The 16,973-nt window shown below is 57.6% G+C and overlaps 3 protein-coding genes across 5 annotated transcripts; all 3 read right to left on the reverse strand.

Moving 5' to 3' along the window:
• Position 1: 1 nt before the first annotated feature.
• On the reverse strand, positions 2–1,634 carry Lrrc26 (leucine rich repeat containing 26). The gene is made up of 2 exons (XM_005336890.5): positions 531–1,634; positions 2–443 (listed from the first exon to the last, which is right to left on the reverse strand). Exons 1-2 carry the CDS (start codon positions 1,222–1,224, stop codon positions 115–117), a joined length of 1,023 nt encoding a protein of 340 aa, XP_005336947.1. The 5' UTR covers positions 1,225–1,634; the 3' UTR covers positions 2–114.
• Positions 1,635–2,042: 408 nt separating this feature from the next.
• Positions 2,043–5,236, reverse strand: Tmem210 (transmembrane protein 210). Its single transcript, XM_013363591.4, has 4 exons — positions 2,905–5,236; positions 2,614–2,749; positions 2,416–2,445; positions 2,043–2,270 (listed from the first exon to the last, which is right to left on the reverse strand). Exons 1-4 carry the CDS (start codon positions 2,990–2,992, stop codon positions 2,087–2,089), a joined length of 438 nt encoding a protein of 145 aa, XP_013219045.1. The 5' UTR covers positions 2,993–5,236; the 3' UTR covers positions 2,043–2,086.
• A 146-nt stretch (positions 5,237–5,382) lies between these two features.
• Anapc2 (anaphase promoting complex subunit 2) lies at positions 5,383–16,895 on the reverse strand. Of its 3 annotated transcripts, XM_005336889.5 has the most exons (13): positions 16,755–16,895; positions 15,867–16,489; positions 14,584–14,716; positions 13,569–13,743; positions 13,044–13,163; positions 12,563–12,680; positions 11,516–11,697; positions 10,805–10,946; positions 10,557–10,632; positions 10,272–10,475; positions 6,253–6,382; positions 5,810–6,045; positions 5,383–5,728 (listed from the first exon to the last, which is right to left on the reverse strand). In XM_005336889.5, exons 1-13 carry the CDS (start codon positions 16,893–16,895, stop codon positions 5,516–5,518), a joined length of 2,493 nt encoding a protein of 830 aa, XP_005336946.2. In that variant the 3' UTR covers positions 5,383–5,515. The 3 variants fall into 3 exon arrangements, with proteins under 3 accessions (XP_005336946.2, XP_077904919.1, XP_077904920.1); XM_078048793.1 differs by lacking the exon at positions 5,383–5,728 and having other exon boundaries at positions 5,825–6,070; XM_078048794.1 differs by lacking the exon at positions 5,383–5,728 and having other exon boundaries at positions 6,018–6,109.
• Positions 16,896–16,973: the final 78 nt, after the last annotated feature.

The following is a 16,973-nucleotide window of genomic DNA, read 5'->3' on the forward strand; positions in this document are numbered from 1 at the left end:
CTTTCGGTCTGTGTCGCTTGTTTGTCGCCAGCAGGGTGTGAAGGAAGGACACGGGGTTGGGCAGTTTCGAGGGCTCCGGGCAGTGTGGGAGCGCCTGGGGCAACAGCTGCGCCCTCAGGCTTGGGCAGATGCGGCGGTGGGGCTCACAGGGTTTTCGGGGGAGGCAGTGCCGTCGGGGGCGGGATCCGGCGGTCTCCCAGGCGGGCGGCGGGCGGCGGTACGGCAGAGGCGGCGGCGGCGTGCACGGCAGGCGGTGAGCACGGAGCCCAGTGCCAGGCAGGTGGCCAGGCTGGCGAGGAAGGAGACAGGGCCAAGTGCGTAGACCACCGCCAGGTCCCGCGCTGCTAGTGGCTGCGCGCAGTGTCTGAAGGCGGCTTCGGGAAAGGCGGTCAGGGGGCTGAGCGTCTGGCGTCCTGGTGATACGCAAAGCAGGGTTTCGGCTTCTGCGGGATACAGGCGCGGCGTCAGGTGGGCGGCAGCCACAACCCGGCCCTGCGTGATACGGCCTGAGCCCGGGGCGGACAGCTCACCTGACGCCGGCCGTGGGTGCTGACGAAGCCAGGCGCAGAGCGAGCGCAGCGCGCACCCGCAGGCCCACGGATTACCGCGCAGGCGCAACGCGTCAAGGGCTGGCAGGCCGGCCAGCAGGTCATGCGAGATCGCTGTAAGCGCGTTGTCCTGCAGGCTGAGTGCGCGCAGCAGAGGGAGCGCGCCCAGCGCCGATGGCTCCAGGAGCGCTAACCGGTTGTCGGCCAGCGAGAGGGAACGCAGCGCCCGTAACGGCGCGAAGGTGCCGGGCGCCAGCGCTTCCAGCTGATTGTCGCTCAGGTCCAGCCGCTGCAGCACACTCAGGCCCCAGAAAGCCCGTGCGTGCACCGAGCGCAGCCCGTTCTCGCGCAGGTCCAGGTACAGCAGAGCGCCCGCGCCCGCGAAGGCTCCCGGAGGCAGCACACGCACGCGGTTGTGATCCAACAGCAGCGTGCGCACGCGCCGGCTCAGGCCCGCCGGCACCGCGACTAGCACGAGTGCTGAGCAGTTGGCCTGGCCGCCGGGCGCGCAGGCGCACGCCTTGGGGCAGTCGGGAGCGTCCGGGGTCCCGCGGGTGGCGGCCCCAGTGGACACTTGGGCCCAGATTGGCCGCATCGGCGGTGGCGGTAGCAGCAACAGCCACAGCAGCAGGGACAGTAGCGGCGGAGGCCGCGAGATAAAAGAGGAGCCCCGCATGGGGGCAGCTCCAGAACCCAAGGTGGAGGCCCTACTGTCTGTGCGTCCTTGGAGCCCGGGCGTCCCAGAAGCTAGTCCTTTTGGCTCCTACACAAATGTTAACTGTCCGGCCCGATCACTGGCAGTTCTTGTCCCACGGCTGATCCCGCGCCTGGGGCGGGGGCCGGGCAGAGAGCCAACGCCTGGCATTGCCAGCCACCTGTCCCAGAGCTTCAGGGTCTTGGCTCTGCGCCGGCCGCGGCACTAAGGAGACCACCGGACGCCCAGCTGTGGATTGAGCAGGACCACACCTACTCGCACCCACCAAACGCGCTAAATGGCAGAACCCAGTGCATCCTGCTCCACTCCGTGTCCGCTCCATTCTGGCTCAGCAAAAAGGGCCCCAGGTAGAGAATGAGAAGTCCCCCACCCCACCTCTGTGATGGTTGAGTGGGCAGGGCAGGAGCACATGATAGGGCCTTGAGCTCAGGGGACAAACTCTGAGGGGGAGGAGGACTGCACACCAGAGGCAGGGGAGGTGGTGCAGGAGGGGAGTGGGTGCCTCTACTCCTTAGAACCTCAAGGGGGCACTGTGAGTAACGAGGGGCACCAGCAGGAATCCTGCCTCAGAAGCAGTTCTCTTTAGAGTCTAGGGATTTTCTTGGGTCGACAGGGGCCCACGGTGGGTTCCTGTTGGCTTCAGGGAGGGGGCTGGGCTGGCCAGCTGTGCCAGAAGGTGGAAGCACCAGAGGGGTGGTTCCTTGCCCCATAACCGAATGCATACACACCACAGTGCAGTCTCCAGGGACCTTAGGAGCTTGCAAGGAGGACAGCACACAACCACTAAATAATGTTTAATTCCCCTGCCCAATTGCCCTCCACCCTATTCAGGGGGTGGGGGTGGGGGCGGCTCCTCTAGAGTAGCCTCCATGGGGATGGTCATGAGGCCATGGTCCTCCAGTGATGGCATCATGGAAACCTCCAGTTCAGGGTCCATCAGGTGGGACTCCACGTGCACTGCATGCAGGTCCATGCGATCTTCCTGGACCCCGAAGTGCCCCACCAACCTGCACGATGCGGGCCCAGTCAGCAGGGGCTGGGGGGCCTTGGCCACCCTGGGAAGGCCAGCCCTTGGGGACAGTGCTCTGTGTCCCTGTGACCGCACTTCCAGTGAGGCACAGGTCACCCCTGGGGCCCTCCTGCAGCACTCACCTGTTGTCCACATGTCTGGTGCTTGGTTCACTGTAGGGATGAAGGTAAGCATGAATACCGCAGCGGTGGGCTGGCCCCTCCCAGGCACACTCCGCCAGGGAGCGCCATTCCCAGACCCTCATGACACCCTACCCAAGGGGTGGAGGCCCTGGAGGCTTGGCCTCACTCCCATTGCTCCCAAGCCTGGGGCTCACGCACCCCTTGGCTCGAAGGACTCCAAGTGCCACAACCATGAGGGCGCAGAAGCAGCTAGCACTGACTCCTGCCAGCACCACAATGAGAGCGATGAGGGCCTCGCGGCTGAGGCCCAGGCTGCAGTCACAGTAGGTTCCAGCTGCAGAGACAGGGCCACAGGGCAAGGCCAGTCACCTGCCTGCAGGGGACTTCTAGCCCACCCTCACCCAGAGGCCACCAGAAGGACATAGGCAGGTTGGCCCTGCCTGCAAAAGGGAGGGGCTATGGCTGGGGGCCGAAGGCAGGAAGAGGCACCTGCAGCAGGGATGAGCAAAAGGGACAGACATATCAGGCCCAGGGGGCTGCCAGCCAGGCAGCAGTCAGGTTGGGGACAGGGGGCCATGTCCAGCCCCCAGCCCCACGGCACACCTGTGGACGGAACTTGTTGGAAGGCTCTGACCTCACAGTGGGGCTGTGAGGCAGGGAAGGTGGGGGCAGGGCCTCAGCATCCAGGCTGGCACCGGGATTCAAGGAGTCTTGGTATGGGGCAGGTAGGGAGGAGCCCTGGCCAGATCAGAGGCAGGCAATGGTGGGGCTGGGGCCTTGGTGGTACCAACCGACCTGCACAGTGAAGGGGGGTGTGGTCTGATGTCAGCCTCTGGTGTTCAGGGGCCTTGGTTCCTTTTGTCAACACAAGGACTGCAGGGCTGGGTGGGCCTGAGCCCTAGGCAGCTGCGGGTCACTGCTGCACAGGGCTGGGGCAGGAAGGGGCCAAGGAGGACTGCCTTCATCTGCCTTTATTGGCTGTTCTGGAGAGGGTTGGGCCTACACTGCCAGCAAAGCCAGGTCAGGAGGGCTGCTGGTTCCTCCAAGGGATCCCCAATCACCCAGGAGAGGTTGACAGGGGGCTCTAGCCACACCTGCCCAAGCAGGACCTCAGGCCATGATTCCCTAAATGTCACTGAAGTTAGAGACTGCTGCCTAGGTGTCTATTCCCTCTGAGACCAGGCAGTTACTGCTCAAGGCAGCTTGTCACCTTGGGCTGGCATTGTTAAACCTCCCCCTCCCCTCTGAACCTGTGGTTCCAAGGTGCGATGCGGAGTAGCCCCACCCTGCCACCACACCCCACCCCTCCCCTAAGGACCTGCCAAGCAAACCACAAGACAGAATGAAACCACAAGAGGAAATGCCCGAACTGTGGTTGACCAGGGTGGGGCCTCCTACCAGCTGGGCCCCACAGAGATCAGGGGAAGGGCACAGCCTGACTCCATGGCTCTGATCACTGGGGTCCTGTCTGACTGCGGGTAAGGTGTTCTCCTTTTGGGTCAGCACTGCACAGGTAAGCAGCTCCTGGTGAGGCTGTGACCCACAACTCTCAGAGATCTCCAGGACACACCCTGGAGATAAATGCAAAGGCACACGAGAGCAGGGGCGTGCCAGAGGCCAAGGCTGGCACAGCCACCCTGCCAGGCCAGCCTAACAGGTTTGCATCCTGGTTACAGACCCCCCCCCCAAGTGGTAACCAGGGACAGCAGGGCCCAGGGAGGGCCACCTGGTGGAGAAAATGGTGGGTGTCACAGCTTTCAGGTGTCTGCTTCCACCAGAACTCATGTAGTGGCAATGACACAAGGGCAGTCGTGGAGTGGAGGGGAGCAGGTAGGGGAACCCAAGAGAGCTGACCACTCATGCTGTGGCCATGCCTATGGGGCATTGGGAATCCTCAGACCATTGCTGAGACTGTGTCTACCTTGTACTGCTTCCTGCTCCAATGCTCTAGAATAAGAGGGTGAGGGAAGTGCCATTCAGGACCCCAATGCAGAATAGGCCAGAGCTGGAACTGTGGGAAGGTAGCTCTGCACCCCAGGACAGTGGACATGAGGGGTCCAGGAAGGGTGTCTGGAATAGTGGCAGCGACAGAGCTAAAGCTGGGTGTGGCTCATGGTCTGGGCAAGCACCCTGGGCAGGAGCAGAACAGAGGCAGTGGCTCCAAAGGGCCTTTGTCACCTGAGGACAGGCCTTGAGACAGAGCACTGCCTGCCTGGGAACAGCAGCTCTGGGGCTGGGACACCCTGCTCAGTTTGGAAGTGTCTCAGGCCAGCCTAGACCCAAGGGATGACAGTGCTGGGACCTCTCCCTACCTGGCCTCTTGGACAGAGACTGCCAAGATTGGCTGGTCCCTGATGTGAGGGGAAGGAGAGGGCTGACCCATGGTGCTTTCCCCTCCCTGTGCCTGGCCCATACTTAGGACCTCAGGTTTGGGGGACATGGAAGTAACTGCCTGAGAACACATTCACTCATGAGCTCTAAGCACAGTGGCCATACCACTCCAGTGTGGGGCAGGTGGACAAATGGCTGATCTCAGGCCACTAGGTTGTGTCCTCATGCAGCCCTTCAAAGATGGAGTGCACAGACTTCTTCAGGCCACCTTGCAATTCAGGTTCTACAGAGTTTCCAAGCCCCAGCAACACCAGCTGCAGAGCCAGACAGACTGCAGACTGGGGGCCCCAAGGGCTCCTTCCAAAGGACGGTGGAGAGGGAGGCTGAGGTGGCAGGTGGCTGGCTGCAAAGCAGGGCACTCCTAGGCAGCCCATCCTCGCTCACTCCTGCTTGAGATACAGGCCCCAGAGGTGAACATGTGCAGGCTGACTGCCCAGGGCTTAGACCTCAACAGGTGTGCAGGTCTGGGATGGGCCTCACCTATTGCTGGGCTCTAGGGCCAAGGTGGAGTGGCCAATCCAGAGGGAAAATCAGGACATGTCCATGGGTTCACAAAGCCAGCAGGACACTGAAGGATAAGAACTGACCTACTTTAATCTGCATTTGGAGGGGGTTGGGCTGGAAGGAGCTGGGCAGGAGCGGGAGTCCTATTCATCCTGGGGTCATACTCAGTTGGGGGGTGTCCCAAGCCTGGGCCTGGCAGGCAGCATCAGCTGCAGCTCTTGGGCAGGCGGTAGACGCCGGCCGAGTAGATGAGCTGCTGGTCACGCACTTTCTTCTGCAGGTAGCCCTGGAGCTCCTGCAGGTCAATCTCCGCCAGTGCAGGGCCGGTCATCACAAACATCCGCAGCATGCTGTAGATGCGCTCCAGCGACAGGCTTTCCAGGTTGGTCAGCATGGCCTGGATGTAAGTCCAGAAGAGCTGGGGACAGCAGCAAGGTGGTCAGTTGGCCTGCCCACTGGGACTGTACCGCTCCTCCCCAAGCCCACCAGAGGCACGCACCAGCAGTTCCTCCTCTTTCTGGTCAGCCTGGGAGGCCATGCCTGAGTCACTCTCCTCGTCACTGTCTATGAGCACCATGCTGTCACGGTCCTGAGGTCGCTCCTCCTCGATGACAGAGAAGGTGCCAGGAGGCTCCTCGCGCAGCACACCCTGCTGCAGCCACACGGACATGCGCCGCCGCAGCAGTGCCACAGGCATCTTCACCACCTTGCTCAGCTCCTCCAAGGTCCAGATGGCTGTGCACAGTCACAGGCATGCATCCTGACAGCCCAGCATGGCCTCCCAGAGGTCAGCGGGACCCTCAGCAAAGGGAAAGAGTCATTGCCCCATGGCCAAGGACTGCCCCCACTGGTCAAAGTGCCTCACCCCATGGCTGGTTATGACAAGAGCACTGGCCCCAGGGTGGCAGAGCCAGGGCAGACTGTTGGGACCTGTGGGCTCACCTTGATCCTGGAAGTACAGCAAGACTACTGCCTGCACAGGTGTCACTGCCACAGATAGGGTGCGGTCAGCCAACTCTACATCCATGGTCACCAGGCCCAGGGTGTGTTTCCAGCTAAGGGTTCGCATGGCCTGAGGACAGAGGTCAGCATGCACAGCCTGTAGTCCTGACCAGGCCATAGAACGAGGCTCAGACTGATGGGCCATGCCACCTGGCACATGTGAGAAAGGGGGTCCCTGCCCACACCACTGCTAGCCCTGGTAGGGAGGTGATCAACAAGAACAGATGCCCGAGTTCCAGTTTCTAGCTCCTCAGCTACCATAACGTAAGAGCAGGGACCACTGTTATAAGTGACATTGTGCCACCTCAGGACAAAAGTCCACACCTGTCCTCTCAGGACCTTAGAATGCACCCTTCCTTGGCTGGAATCGGCACCAAGGAGAACCTTTAAGAGGAGATCATGTTAAAGTCAAAGGGAGGATAAGGTCAGGACAGGCACACAGGAGGCAGTGCCTGTACTGATGTGGCCACAAGCCAGGAAACATCAAGGACTGCAGGCAGACATCAGAAGCAGGGGGTGACTAGGAAGGACACATTCCCACAGGTGCCAGAAAGCGAGACTCTGCCACTGCCTCGATACTGGATTTCGTCTCCAGAACTGAAACAATACATTTCTGTTACTTTAAGCACTCAGTTTGTGATACGTTTAGAGCAGTCACAGAAATGGATCAACTTTGGTACCAGGAAGGGGTGCTGCTGCATGTAACAAATACCTGAAAACAGAAAAGGCTTTGGAATTGGGCCACGGGCAGAGACTGGAAGAGCGGTGGAGTAATGCAGGTAAGAGCCGGGATGCCTTGGAGGTACAAGTGGATAAGAATGATGTTGGTGAAGGCTCAGGAAGGAGCGCTGTGGTTCCTTAGAGAGCACAAATATCAAGAAGGGAAAGCTAGTAGAAATGGAGACCTTAGAAGGTGCTTCTGAGCTGGGCACAGTGGTGCATGCCTGAGATCCCAGTGACTTGGGAGGTTGAAGTGGGAGGATTTGAGTCTGAGGCCAGCTTGGGCAACTCAGTGTGACCTAATCTCAAAATAAAAATCCTTTAAAGTGTTTCTGGTGAAGTTTCAGGTGGAAATGAGAAATGTGTTATTGGCAACTGCAGCAAAAATGGCAGAAAACTTGGCTAAACTGTTCTGCTCTGTGATGATAAGTTGGTACAAGCTTGAGACTCCCCAGCAGTGTGTGGGAGTGCAGCCTGGTTACTCCTTGTTGCTTACTGCAAAATGCACAGGTAGAGGAATAAACTGAGGAAGCAGTTGTCAGGAAAGGGGAAGCAGTACTTGATGACCTGTAGCTCTGAAGACAGGACCAGGGTATGGTGGGACAAGTGTCTACTGAAGTCAGGTGTGACTTGTGGGTTGACTAGCCACTGTGGCAGATCAGGAGCAGAAGGGCACTCAGGAAGGTCTGTGTATCATGGAGAACATGGTGCTTAAGAACCGGACACCAGCAGAAATGCTACAAGCCCGACTGAAACCAACACAAAAGGAAGGGCCAACAAGCCATCAGGACGACCAGTCAGATCTGCACCAGGACGATCCACAGAGGTGGGCTGCCCTGTAGGCCAAGAGGACAGAGTAGCAGGCGCAGTACCAGGCTTCGAGATTCCCTGCAGCCCTTGCTGGGTTTCACTCCTTTGGGACTCATGACCCTTCTCTCGAATTTCTCACATTGGGAATATCTACCCTAGGCTTGTTTCACCAATGTATTCTGGAACCAGGTAACCTCATTTCACAGCTGGACAGGGAATCTGCCCCAGACAGATCAGACTCCAAGTCACAATTACATCTCCCTGAGATTTACATGCTGAGATTTGGGACTTTGTGTTCATATTCAAGAGAACACACTTAAGAGTTGACGCTAAAGAGTTGATTTTTAGGGATTTTGGGAGATGCATGCATAAGAGACCTGAATTTGGAGGACCATAGAGCAGACTGTGATGGATTGATCTGTGCCCTGCCCCACATTAAGAGATGTTAAAGTTCTAAATCCCAGAGACACATGGGAGAAACACAGCACCCCAAATTCTCTTGGGGCCTTGGGTTAGGAGGGAAGGAATCTTCCCTAGAACCTCAGAAGGGAGTGTGGCCCTATGACATTTCGCTTGTGATCCCTTAATGTTTCTGTTCTCAGAGACTCTAGTCTGTGGCACTTTGTTATGACAGCCCCAGAACACTGGTTCAGCTGCTTTTGGGACCAAGTACTGCTCTGAGTCCTTCTGGGACTCTTGCAGCCCTAGGGATAGGCACTAAGGAACCCTACTTTACAGATAGAAATGGGAGCAGAGCCAGTGGCTTGCCATGTTGCAGCCAACAGAGCCCCCCCAGCTCTGGTTCCAAGCAGGACCTTCCCAAGTGCCACAGCAGGACGGACATGGCAAGACACAGGTGTAGACAATGAGTCACATAGCCACACACATCCATCAAGGTCCTCATCCAGGAGCTCTTCTGGCAGCAGACAGGAATTATGGCCACAGGCCTGGCCCCCCTCTCAGCATGGCCCAGATGTCCTCCTAAGCCACTCCAAAGTCCAGCTAGAGCTGAGAAGAATACCACCAAAGGGTTGTATCCCAGCACATTAGGCCTGAGCAAGAGGGTGTGGCCAAGCCATGCCTGGGACCCAAGGTTCAAGCTGGTGGGAGACCAATAGATGCCTCACACCATCAGGGCAAGCAGAAAGGGCAGAGGGAGAGGGTGTTGAGAGTGTGGGCCTGGCCACCCAGAGGTTCTCAACCAGGACGTGGTGGGCTGGGTGCCTGCAGACTGTAAGCACACATGCCACTGCACGGGTAGGAGCTGGAGATTCCAGGCAGCCAGCAGCCCACCTTTCTACCTGGCATCTGGGAGGGCCATGCAGATGCAGCTCTTCCAGAACCTGAGCTGAGGTGTGGGCAGGCAGCCAGGCTCTCATGGCCACTAGCACAAGCCCATCCCCTCCGTGGCTTCCATGCTCAGGACCCTCTGCACAGGCTCCCCTTGTCTACCTCTGGAAAGCAACACTCTCTCCAGTACTGAGGGGATTCACTGTCCCGTCCAGTGGTAAGTCAGCCTGTAAGCAGGACAAGCCCTTTCATCTGCAGGAGATCCAGCACCTCCTCACAGTGAACAGACTACCTGCCAACGTTCCCACAGCCCAGCTCCCTTGCCTCAAGCTCTGGCTACTGCCGGTTCACCCATCTCCAGAGGTCAGGGTTCACCTCCCAGATGCTTTTGTTCCAAGGCCACCTCTCACATCCTCTGCCTGCTCTGCTGGGGTGCCCAGCTCCTTGCAGGCTCCACCACTCACTGGTAGCACCACATGGACTGGATCCTGTGTTTATTCTGTGTCCAGAGCCTGGATGGATATCTAGTTGCTTTCTCTCCCCACAAGGCTGAACCCTGAACTCCCCTACCCACCTTCAAGTGGGACTCCAGCTCCTGGTACCACTGGGCCCATCTATACTTCAGGAAGCATATACCACAGGGGGCCAATCCTATTACACCAGCTAGTGATCTCCAGACCAGTGGTCCCCTCTCCCTGGTATGCACTGCCTGCTCCCCTCGTTCTCCTTGCCCTACCCCTGTGCCTCCCAGGGCTCTTATCACAACTGTACAATTCTAGTCCCTGAGTGCCTTTGAGAACTGGAAAGCATCTTTGGGAAAAGAAAGCCAGGAGGAAGGTTGAGAAGAGGACAATGGAGGCCAAGGGGGCTGGAGAGTGGTGATCACAGCAGAGATGCAATCTTGAATGACCCTAACAGGGGGGAGCCATGCACAGCAGAGGAGAGGGAGCTCAGGGGCAGGGGCTTGCTGTGGTCCCAGGTCCCTGAGTCAGGATGACAGCTGAAGGAGCACCTGTACACACACCATAGGAGCACAGCCATGCCCACGCCCCTCCTGCAGGGGTGGCTGGGCAGGGACTCATCCAGAGAGAGCAGGGGTTGATGGTGGACTAGAGACAGGAGAGGCTTGGCAGCCATACCTTCAGCTTCTCATACTTCTTGCAGTAAACCTCCAGGGCTGCCCTGATGTCCTCGGGGACCTCCAGCTTCTCATCCTTAAAGGGAGGCCAGAACTCACTGGACAAGATAACAGCATAAACCCCAAAAGGTGGCTGCTCCTCCACAGGCCGCTTCTCATCCTCCTCTCGGATGTTGGCATTGATACGGCGGGAATCTGCCATGTCCTGAGAAGGGCAAAGCATATTACCAAGGTCCTGGCTAGAGGAGTAAGGTCAGGGGCTGGGGAGCTGGCTGTAGACACCCACCTTCAACATGACCTCACAGAAGTGCATTGGGGCCTCACCAAAACGCAGTTTCAGCAGCTCCACGTTGCGGATCTCCCTGGAAGATTGCGTTTCTGGGAGGGGCTGTGGTGTGCCCTACCCCAACCGACATGTGCAGCCCAGAGCCTGCCCAGGCAACCCACCACCAGGACAGCAGAAGTACAGCTCCTAAGGCTGAGAGAGCAGCACGCAGCACCCCCTGGAGGTCAGCGGCACCTCACAGGCCTTACCGCTCAGGGCTAAAGCTGAACTGGTGCAGGAGCCGGTCGGCCAGCAGGGAGCGGTACTCGTTGATGAAAAGGTCCTTGCTGCCATAGATACTGACCAGCAGGCTGATGATATCTGAGGAGCGCCGCTTGGAGCTTGACTTCCCTGGCCCAGGGGGAGTCATATCATAGGCACCTCAGCAAGGACAGGAACACCCCAGAGCCCACCTTGCTGGACACTGCAGCCCAGCACAGCCTGAAGGGCTCACTGCTCCTTGATGTGGCTGGGAATGACCCAGTGATTCCCAACAGACCTAGGCTCTGATCCCCCCGCCCAGTCGTCTCACAGAGACCTTGCTGAACCCCCATCCAGGCTCAGGAACAAACTAAAGGACCTTGGGTTTTACTCTCAGAGACCAAAGACTGACTATGCCAGGACAGGAACAGGGCAGGGACCCACAGTCATCAGAGACCCCACACAGAGGAGCCACAACCCTGCCATGAACCCAACTCCTCCACAAGCAACATCCACAAGGGGCGGGGTACCTCTCACAACTGAGATGACCAGTGAAGGGGCACAAAAAGTTGGCTGATGTTGACAAGGCTCTGACCTTGGATCCCGAGCTTAAGGTGATGGCTGCTCCAGACACAGTGAAGCAGCAGACCCCTAGACAGGCCCGGGAGGGGAGGGGAGGGGAGGGGCGGGGAGGAGCGAAGCTAGTGGGGCGAGCTGACCTGGGTCAGCATCCACAGGGTCAGGCACCCAGTCTTCAGGCTCTCCAGAGTCATCCTCACTGTCCTGGCCAGTCTCCAGGCTGGCTGGGTCGGTCTTGGACAGCTCAACAGCCAAGTCTCCAGTTCCATCAGAGTCCCCAGTCAGCCCTGCCACAATCTGTCGCACTGTGTCCTCCCGTGTCCTGCCAGGGTGAGTGCTGCTATCCCCACTGTCTGAATGGCCTTCACAACACCCACCCTAACCTTAGACCCAGTACAGCCATGCCAATACCACCTGACCACCCCTATGGCCAGTGCCAATAGATTGGTACTAAAGACAGGCACATCTGAATTTCCAAAACAGATTCAACACCATTATGGGACCAGTGAGGACCAATACGATCAGAAACCCAAAGACTAGTCTAGTTGTGGTCAGGAAACAGCAAACTGACCAGACACCTGCCAGCTCCTGCTGCTCAGGTCCTTGGGCCCCACTCCCTGAGCCCAGGACCTTTGCTGCCTGAAAGATTTCTGGGCAACTGTGCCAAGGCACCTGTTCAAACACAGAGCCTAGTTCTCTTCTCTACTCTGCAGGAACTGGTCAGCAATAAGGCCAATGCCAAGTAGAGAAGTCTTTCTCTCTGTGCTAAGAGGGGTGCTGGGAAGAAGCTGAGGTTGGGCCTGTGGCCACTGCACACAGAGCGTACAGTGATACCATAGCGATGTGGACAGGTACCCCACACTGGCAAGGGGAAAGGAGCCCCTGGCCTGGGCCAGGAGACTTTATCAATCAGGATATCCTCAAGTTCCTGCTGTCCTGAGAACCTCTGGCTTCCACTGGACAGAACTATAAAGTTCAGTAGGGGGCTGGAGATTTGCCTCAAGCGGTAGCACGCTCGCCTGGCATGAGTGCGGCCCGGGTTCGATCCTAAGCACCACATACAAACAACCATGTTGTGTCCGCCAAAAACTAAAAACAAATATTAAAATTCTCTCTTTAAAAAAAAAAAGAGTTCAGTAGGACAAGAAAGCTGAGCACAGTGGCTCCCAGGCAGCCACAGCCCTTACCTCAGGTAGCGGCGGATAGGCTCACAAGCCACTTCCAGGATGACCATGGAAGGGTCCAGGACGCGCAGCGCCTTGATGGCAGAGATGTAGAGAGTGATGATGTCGCATGTGTTGACGCCTACGGCCAAAAGGATAAGGCAGAGCTCACACAGTGCCCCAGATAAGAGCCTCCCTGGTGCCAGCAGATCACTACCCTGGGTCCCATCCCCACCTCCACCCACTTTCAGGACTCTCCAAAATTCTTCAGCAGCAAGCTCTCCCTCTGCCAGGCACTCTGTTCTGAGACCATGTCCATCCCAGGTCAAGCTAGGCAGGTCATGGTTTCAGAGAATTGAAGCTGAGGTTGGCCACAGCTTCCCTGAGAATCACAAAAAGGCTGCTTCCTACCCATCACTTCTTTAAGGCTACAAGTCTAGGGCTTGGCATCTAGGAATGGCATCTGAGCCCAAGGGCTGAAGCTGGCAGTGACTGTGTGGGGCACCTGGGTGAAGGAGCCGAGTCTCCAGAGCAGCCCTGAGGGACACGAGCAGCTGTTGCCTCTGGTCAGTCCGCTCCAGGCAATATTTGAGGTCCTCGATGGCTGGCCGGGAGTCTGGAAAATCTGCAAAGAAGGGACATCACTTAGGGACAGAAAGGTGTGTGAGCATGTGGCTGGTGAAGGTGTGCCTACTGTGCAAGAGGACATACAGTTTTGCAGAGGCCCTGGATGAGAGCCACCTGTTGGGCACTGGACCTCAATCACATTCGACACTTTTCCGTGTTGACCATTTGAATAAAGAATCCCACAGGAAAGAAAAGACAAAAGTGATGCCCAGGACCAGTCCCCAAGCAGGAACCAAGACTGAGACAACAAAGGGGTATAGACACCCAGAAGCTACAGTAGGGAGGGTCCCGCTTCACTTGATGCACCACCCTGCAAGGGCTGTAGGTGCAGCTCTAGAGGGGACACAGCAAAGGCGCTGAGGAAGGCCCCGGTAAGTGATGCAGGAGTTAGGGCAGGACAAACCTCGGATGATGCTGAAAAGCTCCTCAATGCGCAGGCTGGCATAGATGCGATAGAAGAATCTCTGCACATGGCAGCGCCAGCGGCGCAGCGTGCTGCCAGCCTCAGGGGATGCAGGTCTGCTGGGGCCATCCTGCAGGAACACTTTGCCCAGCCAGCCAACCACCCTCTCAATCCACTGTGGGAGAGCACTGGTGTGAGGCACTGGGACACTGAGCAAGCTCCAGCTGACCCAGCAACTGCCCACCATCTAACTAGATAACAGTGAGCCCCCAAAGCCAAGCATCCGGGGACCAGAAATACACCAAAACATGCAGGATAATAGGCTCCCAAATGGGCATTTCTGGCACCCCCAAAATTAGTACAACACTCATGGATGTCAGTGCCCGCATGCATCTCTGGTAACAATGATCCTAGTGTGAAAAGATGGCACACATGATCTGCATGCCATCAATGACTTAGTGAGTAAAACCACTCTTGGAACCACAGATGTGACTATCAAAAAACAACTCTTGTGCTTCTCCACAACACTGGGAACCCAGAGCAGAGTCACAGAACACACCTTGAGGTCCTGCACTGGGACCACCAGCCCCTCGTTGCAGGATGGTCCATAAGGAAACTGCTAAGGGAGCCCACACTTAGGGTAGCACAGAGTCTGAGTCAGGCATGGTGGTGCACACCTGTAACCCCAGCTACACAGGAGGCTAAGGCAGGGGGACTGCAAGTTCGAGAACAGCCTTGGCAACTTAGCAAAACCCTGTTTCAAAATGAAAGAACTACTAGGGATGTAATGTGGTGATAGTGCATGTCTGGGTTCAATCCCCAGCACAAGTGGATAAGTCCTCATTGTTACCAGAGACCAAAAGGACTAAGAAAGCTTCAACTACCACCTGGTCCTGGACCTGGTCCACCCAGGCCAACACACTCTGGCTGCTTCTATAGTCAGGGTATGAGGTTTGCCCAAAACATAGTCTCACCCCTAATATGGAGGAGCACAGCCCAAGAGGGGGATCCTTACCTTGTGGAACTCTCGGAGGAAGGAGCGCTCATACTCGCCCCGACATCGGTCCTCCATCCTCTCCCGGGTCACCTGGTGCAGTGTAGTGGTCACCGCCTCAGCACTGACCCGCTCCAGCAGACTGAGCCTGTGCCTACAGGAGAACCCTGCCCGTGGAGCACCCGTAACACACACCTGCCCCTTGCCCAGGTCAGCCCTGCCTAGAGTACATGCCAGGTACACACTACTCAACACCCAGTGCCCAGAGAATCTCTCCCCACAGCTCTCCTGATGTGGGGAGTGAAGGCAACTCTACTAATGACATTGAGGAAAAGCTGCTGGCAGGACAGAGCACTGGCAAAGCACTGCCCTTTCTGCCTAGCTGGTCTCTGCTCAGACTAGGGCACTGCTGTTCCCCGTGTAATCAATCAGTGGCAGTAGGCACAGCCACCAAGGCACAAGTCTCATCTAGGGAGGGCTCTGACACACCACTGCCCTGCTACATGAGTACAGCTGCTAATGCTCGTACTTCTAGTGCAGACCTAGACCTACAGTAGCAGATGAGATTCGGGAGAAGAAAGAAGGTTACTATGTTAAGTTACACCTGGGATGAACATAGCAGAAGCTCTTCAGGGCCTCCTCCATGCTGGCCAGCCACAGAATTGCTCCCTCAGTCACCTAACAGACTTTCCCAAACTGCATCACTGCCTGTTTTTCAACGTGGCAAACCACCACAAATGGCTACAGAGGAAGAAAAACTCACTAGAAGACTACAATAGGATGTGGCTCTAACAACAGCAGAACCTCTTTTCCCCTCTGAAGGACTGGAAAGAAAACCTGTTTACCGACACAGTGGCCTAATCTCCGACACATTTGGGAAAGAAGAACCAGCAAACACATCCTTCACAATTACAAAGTGAGGACTCCCATGGGAATGAATGCTATTTCTACCTCAGTGAGTCTACAAAAAGCACAGTAGAATTCTGTGGAGCCCAGCAAGTCTGGAATCAAAAGAAATCTGCTAATGCAGATGCAAGCCATGTGGGGTCTCAGCAAGGCCAAAGCTGAAACCCTGGGATAGATGTGAGTGACAAAAGGCACTTCTGTGTCCAGAATAGAGTGCTAACTTGCCACACAAAGATCCCTCTGTCATGTCTCTGGCTATCAGGACAGGTGGAAGAAGACAAAAACCCAACCCCGCCCCCATCTAGCTCACCAGCTCCCTACGAAAAACAGCTGGACCCAGAGGAGTAAGTGGGTCATTAGGAAGTGCAGGGGCACAACTACCAGGCAAAAGTACTCACAGGACCTGGCTGAGCTGGTGGAACTGCTCTAGCGCCTGGCGGCACCAACATTGCTGCTTGTCACTGCCACATCCTGCACACAGAGGGCTCTGCAGGAGCCGATAGTACCGACGTCGTGCATACCGGCTGTCCAATTCCCCCTCCAGTTCTGGATCTGTGCCCCCTTCCCCTTTTCTCTTACTCTGCATATAGACTCTCAGGAAACGCCCATAGAGGCGCTGGACCATCTCCTGGAAAGTCCTAGGGGTGGAAAAGAACAGAACTCCCCGCAACATGATGTGGACCTTTTCCCGCAGCCCTTGGGCACCAGTGCCCATCAGCAAGCCCAGACGAGTCCATTTCTCCAGGAGGTCTAGGCTGCGCAAGTAGGGGTCCAGGCGGCTCTCCAGCAGGCCGAAAGCGTCAAGGAGCAGCAGAAGGCACTGGGGTTCATCGGCAGAGTTCTCGCGCTGGGAGATGGCATTCCAGAACTCGGGAGAGATGTTCGCCTGCAGGTCGTTCTGGAGCACCTCCACGAACCACTCCTCCAGGACCGAGTGCAGACCATAGCCCCTCAGTACTTCCACCGCCGCACGGAGCTCCTCCTCCTTTGGCGGGACCGCACCGCTGGTCCGGGAAGACGCCTGGAGCACGGAAAACCATTGAGGAAAGGGGAGACGGCGCAGACGGGGGAGCGGAGGAGCGGTTGCGGAAACCCCGCTGCTCCCACCCGCGGCTGACTCTAGGGAAGGGCTACCAGGGGAGCGAAACGAAGCGGGACAGTGGAGGAAAGAGGCGGCGCCACAGCGCGCAGCGGGCGAAGCCGAGTGGACCGTGGGATGGACGGCCTAAAGCGCGCAGGGTTCCGGGAACCTCGCGCGGGCCCGCCGCTCCCTTCCCGGGCCTCACCAGCCCCAGCGCAGCCGGCGGCACCAGCCCGGTGCTCACGGTATTCCAGGACACCAATAGCTCCTGCCCAGGCCCGCCGCCGCCGCCGCCTCCCACTGCCGCCGCCGCCGTCGCCGCAGCCTCTGTAGCCTCCGTCTCCATCTGCGCCCCCGGTTCCCTGACCCTCCCTACGTGGCTCCCGGCGATGACGTACGCTGGGCGCGGCACGTCGACGTGAGG

Source organism: Ictidomys tridecemlineatus, chromosome 4 (genome assembly GCF_052094955.1).
Source record: "Ictidomys tridecemlineatus isolate mIctTri1 chromosome 4, mIctTri1.hap1, whole genome shotgun sequence".
Classification (NCBI taxonomy): Eukaryota; Metazoa; Chordata; class Mammalia; order Rodentia; family Sciuridae; genus Ictidomys; species Ictidomys tridecemlineatus.

What these genes read in the sequence shown, in the direction of transcription:
- Anapc2 (XM_005336889.5), bottom strand. Translation starts at nt 16,895, where the DNA reads ATGGAGACGGAGGCTACAGAGGCTGCGGCGACGGCGGCGGCGGCAGTG. An exon ending in CCCTGTGGATGCTGACCCAG is followed by an intron (nt 10,947 to 11,515) that starts GTCAGCTCGCCC and finishes CCCCTGGGCCAG; the next exon opens with GGAAGTCAAGCTCCAAGCGG. An exon ending in TTCAGCTTTAGCCCTGAGCG is followed by an intron (nt 10,633 to 10,804) that starts GTAAGGCCTGTG and finishes GCAATCTTCCAG; the next exon opens with GGAGATCCGCAACGTGGAGC.
- Lrrc26 (XM_005336890.5), bottom strand. Translation starts at nt 1,224, where the DNA reads ATGCGGGGCTCCTCTTTTATCTCGCGGCCTCCGCCGCTACTGTCCCTG. An exon ending in GCACCCACGGCCGGCGTCAG is followed by an intron (nt 444 to 530) that starts GTGAGCTGTCCG and finishes TGTATCCCGCAG; the next exon opens with AAGCCGAAACCCTGCTTTGC.
- Tmem210 (XM_013363591.4), bottom strand. Translation starts at nt 2,992, where the DNA reads ATGGCCCCCTGTCCCCAACCTGACTGCTGCCTGGCTGGCAGCCCCCTG. An exon ending in TTTGCTCATCCCTGCTGCAG is followed by an intron (nt 2,750 to 2,904) that starts GTGCCTCTTCCT and finishes CTGTCTCTGCAG; the next exon opens with CTGGAACCTACTGTGACTGC. An exon ending in ACCAGACATGTGGACAACAG is followed by an intron (nt 2,271 to 2,415) that starts GTGAGTGCTGCA and finishes CGCATCGTGCAG; the next exon opens with GTTGGTGGGGCACTTCGGGG.